The sequence below is a fragment of the Alexandromys fortis genome, unplaced genomic scaffold (genome assembly GCF_014885135.2).
Source record: "Alexandromys fortis isolate MF-2015 unplaced genomic scaffold, M_Fortis_MF-2015_v1.1 scaffold_421, whole genome shotgun sequence".
NCBI classification, from domain to species: domain Eukaryota; kingdom Metazoa; phylum Chordata; class Mammalia; order Rodentia; family Cricetidae; genus Alexandromys; species Alexandromys fortis.
This window is the reverse complement of record NW_026068290.1, coordinates 281,892-296,253: the sequence shown is the minus strand read 5'-3', so window position 1 is coordinate 296,253 and position 14,362 is coordinate 281,892. Positions and strand designations below refer to the sequence as shown.

The 14,362-nt window shown below is 41.7% G+C and overlaps 1 protein-coding gene across 3 annotated transcripts in view; it reads left to right on the top strand.

Moving 5' to 3' along the window:
• The window catches only part of LOC126494863 (A-kinase anchor protein 7), a 31,504-nt gene extending 23,898 nt beyond the window's left edge, over positions 1 to 7,606 (top strand). For 2 of the 3 annotated variants that reach the window (XM_050132312.1, XM_050132313.1), the window contains one exon: positions 5,583 to 7,606. In XM_050132312.1, coding sequence (XP_049988269.1) covers positions 5,583 to 5,779 — 197 coding nt within the window. In that variant the 3' untranslated portion in view covers positions 5,780 to 7,606. The remainder of the gene's footprint in view (positions 1 to 5,582) is intronic. The other variant, XR_007590088.1, reaches the window with a different exon arrangement.
• Positions 7,607 to 14,362: the final 6,756 nt, after the last annotated feature.

The following is a 14,362-nucleotide window of genomic DNA, read 5'->3' as shown; positions in this document are numbered from 1 at the left end:
CAGTGGCTTTTAATACTTATATTTCTCCCTGGGTGCAGCGTTTCAGTTGAGAGACTTCCTTCCCATTTTCTGACTTTCCTTTCTTGCTATTATTATTTTAATCACATTGGAGAGCCCCTTAGGTCAAGTGCTGCTTCCTGGGGAACCTTGTCCTCTTCTCTTGCTGCACGTCTTTCCACGCATTCTTTTGTAGGTTTCAGCATGGCATGGTGTGATAGAGCCCAGACTTCCTACCAGCTTCCCTTTTGTGTGTATGCCTCTGAACCTCTCAGCTTTTCTTCTTTTGTGTTTTGTCATGATAATGCAAACAGTATCCATAGGGCTTATGGTATAGTACAATATGTTCTTTTTGTGGCATGGTGACAGCCACAGAGTTGCTGTAGGGGGTCAGAGGAAATTTGCTCTCCTAAATAAGGCTTTTGAGGCTTGGTGTGTAGGGACAACTGCTAGTGTTCTCGGTGTGAATGCTCCCATTTTGATGTCTCCTCACTGTCTGGGTGAGTATGTGTGTGTGTGTGTTTCCCCCTCCCTTCATCCTCCATCTATCTCTCCGTCTTCGATTCGTATGATTTATTTTCTGCTTTTTAAAAAATCAAATCGCTGTCTATTGATTTATTCCTGTCAGTACAAATAGGCACTTAGATGTTGTCAGTAGGCAGTGGCAATCTCTAAAGCCTTTCATTTGACATCAACCCAGCTTTTGTTGGGTCAGCTCAGCTAGCATGTTAAGATCAATGGAGCTATACTAAGACTCACTTTAAATTATTCTAGAAGTTCTAAAATTTTCTTTCTGCCCCTGAGGAGCTATTTCCTTTTTATGATCACAAAAAATAACCCTTTTCACTGGCTTGTATTGGTACCAAAGCTCTCAGGTAAATATAAACAGAGCCAGAGCAATGGGTGAAGTCCACGAATAAATGGCGCCACACTCTTATTGACTTGCTTACTCCTAATTACTCACGTAAAGTTTTCTGAAAAATATCCTAACTTTGTGTCTTTCGGGACATACCGTGTTGAATGGACTTATTCTCCTCGAGTGAATGATATTTTTGGATATGTTCATTTTCTAGTCCAGAGCAGTCCAAACTCACTATAAAATATAGACTAGACTTCGGCTTATCCTCCGGTCATGGTCTCTCACGTGCTGGGATTATTGGCATGAGCCACCATCTATGATGGTGTTGTGTTGTTTTAAAAGATTTTTCACTACTTTTATATTACTCAGGATTTTCACGGAAATAATGTATCTGGGTGTAGTGGGTTATGCCTGTAATTCCTGCATTTCAAAGGTTGAGACGGGGATTGTTGTCTTTTCTAGCCATTCTAGGCTATCTGATGAGTTCATGTCTCAAACACTACCACTAAACATGTCAGGGAGATTTCACAAATGCAGTATCAAAGGTAAATGGTAATCTGTTAAGTAGGTATGAGAGTCAGTAAACCAAGAAAGGATATTTTTGATCATGATTTTGATGCTTTTGTTAGGAATATTTTTGTAAGTATCTTGCTGGAATTAAAAGAGAGTTGTGTATGTTGCCATCCTGTGGTGAGCTGCTGTTGTTAAGGAGGCATCTGGGAGTGAGCTGTATCTGGGAGGTTAGGGTGAGAGACTGCTGTCCTTCTGCAAGAACTAAGCAGAGGAAAAATAGAGCATAACTTTAATCTGAAAATGTCTCTTAAATTGAATTAGCTATATGTTCTCGCTGGAATGAAGATTCTGGCTTCTTGGACAAGTGCATTCTTCTTATAGAGCTTTGCCTTCCCAGGACGCACATGTGTATGCATGCAAACATATGTGAAAACGTTTACAGGGTGCATGTATCCTAGTCTGGCCCTAAGCTCCCTGTGTAGCGCAGGATGGACTTGCATTTCTCATCCTCCTGCCTGACCTCCCCAAGTGCTAAGATTCTTGTCATGTGCACCATGCCCAGTCTGCTGTGAGACAATATTAACAGCCTGACTGGGTTTGTGGAAAGTATGTGGGGAAGCTTGAGTCAGGTCTGATCTGGAAGATTTGCTTATTTGGGGTTGGTTAATGAAATAATTTGTTATTGTGCATTGTTAATTTCTGATCATCATTGGGAGAAATATTTTGTTTTATTGATCAAGTTCATCATGTAAAACTAATGCAGATTTTTACATAGATATTTGAATTATTCTGAAATTCTTTGCTCTTGTTTAGATTTAATTTTGCATTTAAATTTCTGGCCATGTAAATTCCTGGCCATGGTGTGCTATTTATATAGGATGATAATAATATTCATAACTGTTGCTACTGCTTTCAAGGATTTCAATAAAAATTCACTAGGCAGAACCCAAAAAAAAACATTTATTGAGCTCTTATTATGATGGATAAACTGTGCCATCTGTTAGCACAGAGGAAGGGAACAGACTTACCACATTTTCTGTCCTCAAGCCTGTGTATGTGTGTGGGGTACATGTACATGTAGGTGGATGCATGTGTACATGCAGGTGTACATGTATATGTGAATGCATGCATGAGAGGCCAGAGATAGATGTCAGCTGTTTCCTTGGCCATACTGCAACCTTATGTCGAGACAAGGTTTCTCCGTGAATCTGGAGTTTACCAATGGGTGGAATAGTTGGCCAGTGAGCTCCAGGCTCCTCCTTTCTCTGCTTCCCCAGTGCCAGGGTTACAGATGGGTACTACTGTGCCCAGTTTTTTATGTGGGTGCCTACCATCCGAACTCAGATTCCATGCTCGCATGCAGGCATGTTCCCGACTGGACCATCTTCCCGGGCATCAGACTATGCCTTTGTGAATGAATTCATAAAGAATGCCCATATTTTATAAAAGAATTAAAAAGATAGCCAATAGGATTTCATTTTGTTTTGTTCTCTGTTGTATTTCTATAGGCTGAGAAAATATAGGCTATATTTCATAGGCGTATAGTAGGAACTTTAGGCATATTTGTTGAATAAATGACCGAATAGCCGAATGGCGATGCACTGCATACGCAGAGTCCCTGGAATCTAGAAGCAGTTTGCCATCCACCTAGCAAGGCAAGGAACATTTCATGGAGTAAGTAAAATTTTAATTAGAAGGAAGAGGGTAGGGTCGTCTGGTAGTAGAGAATGATCTGGAAGCTTCTACGGGTGTTGGAATTCGATCACAGAACTGAGGCAATAGCAGCTGTTTAGGCAGATTTTGGGAAATCTTGAAGTGCCAGCTTGTTTCCCTGGTAAATGGAGACTGAAAGGGACATTTTATCTTATTTTTCATTAACAAATTAACTTTTTTTTTTTTTTTTTTTTTTTTTTTGAGACAGGGTCTCACTGTGTAGCCCTGACTGACCTGGAGCTCGATCTGTAGATCAGACTGGCCTCAAATTCACCGAGATCCTCCTGCCTCTGCCTCCTAAGCACTGGGGTAAAAGGTGTGCGCCACCACCCCCAGTCTGAAAGGGACGTTTTAGAAAAGTTAATCTAGAGGCATTTTGTCGGGTGCCTTGTAGGCAGGAGAGATTGTGAAGCACATATTGACAGTGTTCTGCCATTAAGTGTGCTCATGAAGGGCAGGAAAGTCAGAGATAATCATGTTTTAAGTTTGATTGACTTGGATAATAGTAAAAGCATGAACAAAAAAAGGACAGCCAGAAGGGAAATTAGCATTCTAGGGAAAGGCTTTTTATATTTCAAGCTTCTCTCTTCAGGAAAGGTGTTGAGGCAGGGTCTTCTCTGTAAACCATGCTAGCCTTGAACTTTTGTCCTGAGTATGGGAATACCACAAACTCAGGGTATTTCAAATAACTTGAACATTTAAAGCCACAGAGACACTTGACTGACAAAAATAACAAGCTTCATAATATTAGACCTGAGGGGGATTTTGGAGAATGAGTTATTGATTAATTAAATCTAATCTTGTTATCTCACCAGTGAGAAAGCCGACAAGGGTTCTAGAATGGTCCATAAAAGTAGTCACTGGCCTGGGTGAGAGATTTCGAAAGTCCTTTTTAGGGCTGTGACAGACACTTAAATAGCATCTCTTCATTTGCATCTCATTTTCCGTTTTCAATTTGAAGAGCCGCTATACAAATCGTTGCATGTAATGCGTGTAGAAATATCATCTGCACAGGGTAAATGCTGTGCTTTAAGATTGCGAGCAAATAATTTAAATATTAGGCAACATTTCCTTGCCTAGTACTTACTAGTAAAACCTGAACTTTTACCAAAAGTTGTATTAGTTAACGATTGCTTTCTTCTTTACACAATATCATGATGTATCTGGTTAGAGATTCTCTGTAATTATCACCAAATCAAAGCTCACTTAATTCTGAACATGTTTTGCATTGTACATGTGCTTAAACTTCTGCTCTTTGTTGCCATATTGCCAGGTTTGAGGGAGAAGCAATTGCTAAGGCATTTCTCTAGGTTGATCCTAACCTATCCTTGCTTTCCTTTGCGATGTCTGTCCCTCGGCATTGGGGATGGATATTTAGCAGTCCCGCATGCGTGTTGTAGACAAATGACAGGACTCTGAAGTCCATCTGGGGCCAGGCTTTACCTATGGTACCTTTTCTTTTGTTCTCCAAGCCCTGTTATATATGAGGGTGAAAATAACATCTGTCTTCCTGCTTACACTCATGGTATCCTCCTGCCCCAGACCCCAGCATGCAGGTGTAGCACTGGCTTTGTCATCATGAGCCCTTGGGTGATTGTCTCACACTGAGCTTGTCTTTACTGTTGGCGGTGTGATGACTTTTCCAACACCATCCCTCTGCTTTCCAACCTACATCAATGAAGGGAGGGAGTGCACTTAGCGAAAGCTCCTTTGCCTTTCCCCAATAAAGAGAGGATTTGAATGGGTGGCAGGGTGATGTATAGCAATAGGACATGGAAGAAGTAATTCTTTTACACAACAGTAAAGTGAATATTTACTTATACCTGGATCATCACTAGCGGGTTGGCAGAATGATCAGAAGACAGTGACATCTGGGAAGTTACCATAAGGGTCTTAACTCTTCTTGGGAGAATTTCCTGCCTCTGGAGTTACAGTGAGAGCAATGAAATTCTAAACACAGAATGCTGGTCTTGCAGTCCTATTTTAAACCACGGCTACTGGCACTGGTTACTGCATTTGCCTTGGTGTGAGTGCTGGGAGCTTATTGACAGCCAATCTCCATGCCAAGCATTTTAGAATGAGTGGTCCCAAGTCGTGAGATAAGAGGGGACTCTTGATTCCCTGGCAATTAGAATTGGCAAGGGAGCAGCAGATCGAGATCTTCTTGGTGAATTCATGTGCCTGAGACCTCAGGTGTGGGCCAGAAGTAGCTGAATGGCAGCCATTAATTGGCCTCGGGCGAGAGAGGAGCAGGAAAGCCTTGTAGAAATGGGAAGGCCACAGGCAAGGGCATGCCTAATGGACTGTCTTCAGCAATAGGTAGGCTCATACTTGGACAAATGTCATAGGAAAAGGCAACCCACTCTTGTTGAATTTATAGATCCCATTTGCCAGAGTGAAGGACACTTGCTCTTTTAACTAGCTGAACTAGCTGGGCCCCAGTGGCCTCGTTGCTATGGCGATATGAGCTCAGTGACCTCTCTTCTCTTGTGGAATGTAGGTGAGAAGGACCGTGGGGAGCCTGAGGATGCTGAACTGGTCAGGCTCAGTAAGAGGCTGGTGGAGAACGCCGTGCTCAAGGCTGTCCAGCAGTATTTGGAAGAAACGCAGAACAAAAAGCAGCTGGGGGAGGGGAACTCCACCAAAGCTGAAGAGGCCAATCAGAATGGCAAAGGCAGTGATAATAACAGGAAATGAGAGTGGAATCTGTTCCCGCTGCTCTGTGAAAAGCATCCCTGCCCCTCTGCTAGGTCGCAGACTGACTTACGATGTGCTATCTAAGTGTCTTGTTCAAGCCCCGGAGATCGCCTAACTCGTTTATGATTGATGCGTTGGCCTTGCTGCGACACAACAGAAGAGAATGGGGCGCTGGGGCCGGCAGGAGAAATTAATTCACAGAAGAGCAATCCCAAGTTCATGTATCATCAAGCGTGCACAAGGGAGAGTGGGCACTTTGGGAAGGCGTGCCAGGCTGAGGGAGAGGACTGGCCACCGCTGGAATACTGCCGTTTGTTTACATCGCTTAGAACATTTGACTACTTCATCAGAGGCCAAAACTTGCACACAGCTGTCCAGTACTGAGTTCAGTTTGTCGCTGTTGAGACGATCATGAGTGTACTGAATTCACAATGTTTTACGTTTGTCCGCAGTGTGTTGTTACCATGCCATGATCTTTATTTACAGTAAATTAAGTTTCACGTAAATTATATATTTTTGGCAAAATGCAACCTTTTCTATGAAACGTGGGTAACATTTTAAAGGTTTTTTCAGCCTTATTTTGATAACTCAGTGTGCCATATTTGTATTTCATTGACATTTGTACTTTAAATGTGTTATATAATCTTTTCCCCGTAGGCAAGAAGCCAGTTGGGATCCAAGACTTAATCAATGAAGCTTTGCAGCGAGAAAGGATGGAGCTGAAGTCCAAAGTGAAACAGATCAAGGAACTTTTGCTAAAGCCTGAGACTCAGGCCATGATTAGGAAGGAGCTTTTTGAAGGAAGAGTTCTTAATGACGGTAATCACACAAGCGATGCTGATTCCAGCATGACTTTGCTGTAGCGCTCTGCTGCGGTTCTGGCCGTGGAAAGTTTCTGACTCTCAGCCCAGTCCATAGATAGCCCTTTGGTAAATAACCAAAGTGTTCTTACAGTGTCTACACAACCCACGAACCAACATTTGGTAAGGAATTAATAACTTCTTGCCAAAGAAAACATATTTTTGCCTTATCATCATCATCAGCTAAAGTTGAGTTTTCGAATGTTTGTTTGGGTGTTGTTGACTCATTTTATAGAAATAACTTCTTAATTGGCTGTTGTGAGATGTTCCATGGGTCCTCGCAGATAAAAAACAAAAAACGTTGACTATGAAAGATCCTTTATGGTCAAAACCAAAATGAAACCAACAACAGTATTCTAAGGGTCGCCTGCCTCCTGTTGATATGGCCCTTTTCTTACTAGCCTTGTCCTGGCCTGTCCAGTCTCACATCACGTTCGATGACAATTTGAATGCTTATTGAGTATCAGTACTTGAATGAACATTTGTAAATGTAATCATTGCAGTCACTGGTTAAGAATGTTTTTTTTTTTTATAATATCCACATGTATTATTTTTCACTGATGAAAATGTAGTTTGCATTTTCATTTCTTAGTTAGCAAATGTTCAGTGTTTTTATTTTCTCCTTCTGTGAAGATGAGCCCTGAGTCTCACGGCGGTCTTCACAGTTTGTATAGTTTGCACTGGTTCATTTTCAAAAGAGCATTCTTAAAATGTTTCTCCCCATGTGATGTTTATTTGTAACAGCTTTTTCAGTCATCATTTAAAAATTGCTGCTACTAATAGAGGATGGGGGAAGGAAATGATTAGAGATCAAATGTGTAAGCATCTCACTTATACAATACAGTTTGCTCATGGACTTTTGGCTATTTTTTCCACTGGGTAAATGATACTACATTGATTCATAATGTAATACTTTATGAGTTCCTGCATTTTCATGCCTCTTAATAAATGTACTGCTTCCCCTGTTGCTTTTCCTTTTCTTTCTTCTGGAAATCACTGGGTCCTTGTTGGTGTCCCAAAGTCATGATCAGGGTCACTGCAGTTTGACTGCTTCCTGTCTTTGTGCTAAGGAAGCAAGCACACTGTCACATCATAACAGACTGTTTCATGGTTTCAAATCAGTCAACTTCATACACAAGTAACCGCAGAACAGAAAATTCAAAGACAGGCTAAGTGACATCTCCAAAATAACTAATCCCCTGCCACGAGAGTTTCTATCACAATGATAAAGAGAGCAAGTTCATCTGATATCTGCTAGCTACTGGCTGTGAACCCCTTCCCAGAAGCCAGCCATGAACCCTGTGAGAGGGGCTATCCATGAACCCCCCATAGTAGCTGCCAATAAACCCCCTTGAGCAGTTGGCCATGAACCCCCACCCCAACAGCTGGCCATGAACACCCCAGTGGCTGGTTGTGAAGCCCTCCAGCAGTTGGCCATGAACCCCTTCTGAGGGACTGACCATGAATCCCCTCTGTTGCCTACTGGGAACCATTACTTAGCAGTGAAGGTCATTAAAGATCTCCTGAGTAACCCTAAAGGAAGGAAGCAAAGATGCTTAGGCCTTTCCTTGTTTTCCTAATGAGGACACAGAGTCCGAACAGAGTTCCGAGGTTGGGCTCCCTAGCCAAAGCCACAAGGATGTTAGGAATTTGGACCTGAGCCACAACCCAGTGGCCCCAGTGTCTCATTGCTGCTTTGGTGAAATTCCATAATACACATGAACAATATCAGATTGGCATTTCTTAGAATAATCTATATCGTTTCCTCAAGGAGTTATTCCCAGTCTGAGTAGAAAAGTATTGTTTTCGGCCCCGATTCCATGTCTTTCTGTTAGCTTTAGTTGCCCGTCTATTTCCATTGTTAAATACCCATGAAGACCTGGGCTATGTGCCAGGTGATTTGGGCACATGGTTAAATTCCTTCCCTTAAGTGATCCTAATAGGAAGTAATTAGTACTTTCTAGATTAGGAAAACTGGAGACCTATATGCTAAAATGGCCCAAGGACATAAAACGAACAAAAGGTAGGGCTAAATTTAAACTCAAATCTGTTCTGCTTCAAAGGTGACACTTTCTACAGTGGAGTATTTAATCTTTTTACCAAATATTTCAAAAGTTAAAGATGAGTAATAAAGGCCCTGAAATGCGCGAGCACACACACACACTGGAATCCCCATGTGAACTTGTTCACAAAAACACTGGACCAGGCATCAACTGTTGCTGCTCGACTTGGATTCCACACTGATGCACACAATGTGTTCTTGAGCAAGCCCGTTCACTTTCTAAGCCTCCCTTCCCAGTACAGGTGGTTTCACGGAGCCTAGGGCTGTTTGCTTTGGGACTTGCCTTGATGCTGCCAGTCCACTAACTGCTCAACTGGGTCACATCCTTCTACCTTGTGATGTTAATGCTTGACTTCCTGGAGAATGTCCCCTTCTATTTTGCGTTTTGGTTGTCAGTTTCATGAAGGGAACCCCTCTGGGGAATATTCTCAATTAGAACCACATTCCAACTTTTAAGAGTTAGTCACTAGAAAAATAGGTCTTCTGAGAGTAAAAAGACATCAAAAGTAAAACTTTAAACGGAAGGACAATATTTTGTCAGCTTTGAATTTGGCCTCACTTGTACAATCTTAGGTTTTATCAATCCTCTTCTCAGCGTCCTTTGTCCTGTGGGCACTCAGGCTACGTGGGATTTCTGATTGTAGATTCTTTTCAGATTTTGGAGTATTTGTGACATTTTAGGTATGGGTCCATGTCTGAACATGAACTTAATATGTTTCATATAACATATGTTATACTTCATCCTCAAGGACATTTTGTGCAGTTTTTAGTATTGCCTGCATTTTCAATGCAGCTCATCCCATGAAACCAGGTGAAGAATTTTCCAGTGTTATGTCAGCATTCAAAACATTTTGAATTTTGGAGCCTTTAGATTTCCTCTACATGTTCTAGGTTTGCATCTAGAATATAGTTAGAATTCAAATGTTTCTTTACAATACCACAAACGTGTCAGTTCCTGGAAATCCCATGTTCTAATAAGGAAGTAGTGACCACAGTTAGACTTTGTGTCATCTCAGGCATTCAACCAGGCAGACATGTTTTGTCTTTTGTGGAAACTAGCCATCACCTTATAGAGCACATTAACAGTTTCATGCCATCGTCAAAACCATCACAGATATAACTTCTTTAAGTGTAACTTGGTGTGTAGATAACCTATTGTAAGTTATTGTTCTGATCATTTTTTCAAGTTTTTGAGATTATTTTTGGTTTTGGACCTAGCCTTTTTATTAGCCGAGTCATCTCTCCAACCCAGGTTTTTGAGATCACAATTGCATCATTTCATTCCCTTTCTTCCTTCTAAATCCTTCCCATGTTACCCTGCTTCCTTTACGATCTTTCAAATTCATGGCCTCTTTTTCTTTAATTGTAATTATGCATATATGTGATAAATCTCTTTCACACACATACATTCATATCTGTACATATATATGTATATTTCTAAGTACATAATGTAACCTGTTCAGTCTGTATAATGTTACTTGTATGTATACATTTTCAGAGCTAACCACTTGCTGCTGATAGCTAATTGAAATGTTCTTCCCTAGAGAAGACTGTTTCTCCTGTTCTCAGCATTTCTTAATTGCCTGTATCTCTTTTTTTTATTAAGCTATACAGTTATCTCCACTCCCCTCCCTTCCTCCCTCTCCCCTGCTTACTCTTTCCCATGACCCCCATGCTCCCAATTTATGCAGGAAATCTTGTCTTTTTCTCCTTCCTATAGATCCATGTATGTCTTAGGGTCCTCTTTGTTGTCTAGGTTGTCTGGGTTTGTGAATTAAAAGCTGGGTTTTTTTTTTTTTTTTGCTTTGTGTCTAAAAGTCACTTATGAGTGAGTAATACTAATATGATTATTTGTCTTTCTGGGTCTGGGTTACCTCACTCAATATGTTTTTTTCTAGATCCATCCATTTGCCTGCAAATTTCAAGATGTTATTATTTTTTTTTTACTGCTGTGTAGTACTCTATTGTGTAAATGTAACACATTTTCTTTATCCATTTTTCAGTTGAGTGGCATCTAGATTGTTTCCAGGATCTTGCTATTACAAACAATGCTGCTATGAACATAGTTGAGCAAATGTCCTTGTGGTATGATTGAGCATCCTTTGGGTGTATATACCTAAAAGTGGTATTGCAGGGTCTTGAGGAAGGTGGTTTCCTAATTTTCTGAGAAATTGCCATACTGATATCCAAAGGGGCTGTACCAGTTTGCACTCCCACCAGCAATGCAGGAGTGTTCCCTTTACCCCACATCCTCTCCAGTGTAAGTTTTCATCAGTGTTTTTGATCGTGGTCATTCTGACATGTGTAAGAAGGAATCTCAGAGTTGTTTTGATTAGCATTTCTCTGATGGCTAACGATGTTGAGAATTTCCTTAAGTGTCTTTCAGCCATTTTAGATTCTTCTGTTGAGAGTTCTCTGTTTAGGTCTGTACCCATTTTTATTGGATTATTTGTTCTTTTGATGTCAAGTTTCTTGAGTTCTTTGTCCGAGGTTGAGGCTGCCTGAGCTTTCCCCCTCTGTGTTAGCATGTCTGCTGATGTCATCCTTGCTTAGGTCATGTTTAGGTGGTCATGTTGACGAGATTTCATGGGTACAGCTTCTGACATTCATAGGAGACACAATCTCATAGCAAACATTGTCTTCCTCTGGATTTCAATCTTTCTGTTCCTTCTTCTATGACCCCCGAGTCTTAGATGTGGTAATTGTGATGTAGATGCATCAGGTACATCTGGGCTCACACCCCTGCCTTTTAACTGGTTGTGGTTTACTTCGATGGTCTCTGTCTGTTTCTGTGATGAGGAGTGAGGAGTACAGTGTGTGTAGGTATAAGGACAAATATTTAGAATCTCTTCCCAGCATTTTTGAACATCATCTGTAATTTTATCTTTTAAAAATGCTACAGATGCACTCACGAATTCTAGATTTTCCAGATGATTTAAAAAAAATCTAAAAAAAAAACAAAAAGCAAACTCAGAATACATTCCAAACATTTCCCAGTCCCTACATTCATTTGATAGTTGTGCACACACTAACAATATAAAACCTTAGATAATTTCATTTCCAGTTAAAATGAGGATTAGCGCCATTATTTTGGAGTCAGTGAATTTAAAATTATGATGGTAATCCACAGCTACTCTTCCCTGGATCACTGTATCGGGGATGGTGAGGCTCATTTAGAAGGTAGTTGGAGAGCTTCTGAAGGCAGGCACTCCTATTTTCCACAGTGTAATATACTCTAAACCACTACTTGGTGTTTATTTAAATGCAGCGGATCAGTTCAGGCGATGGTTTTAAGATGGAAACTGCACTATTTAGTCCTCTGTAAATCTCATTATTAGGCACGTGTTGGAAGACCATGAAATCTTCTTGTAGCAGGAAAGCTAGGGATAATACGGAGAAAGTCACTTGAGGCTCCCTGGAGACCTATGCTGCTCTCCCTCTAATGCTCCAAATGATTGGAAATGCTGCTGTCCTATGGTAGCACCCCATATCACATGTGTTACTTTCTTCGCCTCCTGCTGGAAAAGTGTCAGAGTCCTTTCTGGGCTCCTGCCAGCTCGAGTAGTTACATGTTATCCACTGTTCTTGCTCTTTAATAACTGTATTGTAGACTCACACAGCAGTCCAGAATGTCTCCCTACAGTTCCTGCCCCAGCCTACCTGAGTACAGGGTCTCCATGGTGTCTTTGTACTAGTGGAAGCTATAATTTCCTCACTGATTTTTTTCCCCCCTGGCATGTATTTCACCTCACCTATAACTTCAGAAAATATTTTTATATATGCTTATGTGAGATATAAAAAGTTGTGGGAGGCGAGAGGACAAAGACACAAGACTCCTACAGCCAGTCGGAAACGGCACATGTGCACCAATGCACATATCTGATGTGGTAATGGAAGCGGAGGAAATCGCATGAATATGAACTAGCGGGGAGAGGCTAAGTTTATCCTTCTGCGATCCTGGAGGACAAATTTGGAAGCTGTTCTTGCTGCCTTCAGGGAAAGACTTGAAATGAGGGCTTCCAGTGACTTGGTGGACATTTGTCACAGTGACTGCTCAGCAGTTTTAGAATACCTTTCCTATATCTACTAAGCTTCTACCTGTAAGTCCTGTGTTCCCAGGGAGAGGATACAGGGAGAATCCTGGAATTGAGCATCTCATTGGTGCACTGAGATTTCTATATGGGATCCGGGCTTCACCAAGAAAGAGGGAGATCCCGAACTGAGTCAGCTCAGACTGGTTGAAGATCGTGGTTGAAGGCAGCAGCACTGGGGGCTGAGAGTGTGGCTCGTCGGTCAAGTTCCCACCATGCAAGCTTGAGGACTTGAGTTCAAATCTCTAGTACCCACAATAAACACTGGAGGCATTTATCTGTAACCCCAGTGCTGGGGTGGGTTGTAGAGATAAATAGATCTTTGCAGTTCACTGACTAGCCAGTCCTGTCAATCAGCGAGTCCCAGGTCCATTGTGAGACCCTTTCTCACAATGTAAGGTGGAGAGCTATTGGGGAAAACAGCTGACATCACCAGACATCCTCATGCACATGCATACATACACATGTGCCTCTGCATGTGCATATGAACACAAGAACATGAATATGCATCACTCCCACAGACATCCATAGCTTGGGTAGGCCTGATAAACTAACAGTGGATGGTGACATAGTGTTGCTCAGAGTAGCTGGCAATGTCATGGGCATTGCTCTTTCTCTTTGCTTCCCAGCCTGATTTTATGTATCTTATGGTTAGTCTGCAGCTACTGAGTTCTGGTTCTGCTTTAAAGTGGCTAAGGTTGGGCTGGGGAGATAGCTCAGCAGGTAATAGCCTTTGTTGCTCTTGCAGAGGACCTGGTTTCAGCTTTCCAGAACCCACATGTTGCCTTATGACCATGTCTAACTCCAATTCCAGGGGTACAGTATTTGCAATCCCATCTCTTGGCCTCTGTGGTCACCAGCCACACATATGGTAAACATGCATACATGCAGCCAAGCCATTCATACTCATGAAATAAATGAATTAAAGAAAAAAGAAAAGAAAACTGGCCAAAGCTGGCTTTAGTATTTGCAATTAAATATCCAGACTAGCACAGTTTTTCTCCAGCACTTCATTTCAGCGTCTAGTGGACACTTTGTATCTGATTCTTCTGTGCATTATAGGAGCGGTGTGTACATTACAGGGAGCTTCTCTTCCTGATCTGAAGGCACTCAATGCCAGCAGCAGACTCCAAGTGTTATGACAATTAAATAGCCCCATACATTTCCCAAATCCCCTCAAACGAAGGTCACCCGCGCCCCAGTTGAGGACATACTATTAAACTGCTCCCCCAATAGCACAAGAGACATCTTTATTCATTCCCGTGCTCTCAAGAAGTAACTCAGTGTCCAAGAACACAAGCTCACTGGGACACGCTACACATGAGCAGGTAAGAAAACCACTTGCATATTTTGTGTGACAAAGTCTTGGGGGCCTCTGAGTACCAGCCTCAGTACCCAGGGTTCAGAAGAGAGCTCACACTCACAGCAGCACAGGACTTACAAAGATCTGAGGGACAACCTCTCCACTACATGCTTTTCTGCATCAGGTTCTTCATTCTTCTCCATCAACTCTCCTCTCTGTTCTGTGAAGTTTCCAGTTTTTACACATACACAAAACAAAGGCAATTCA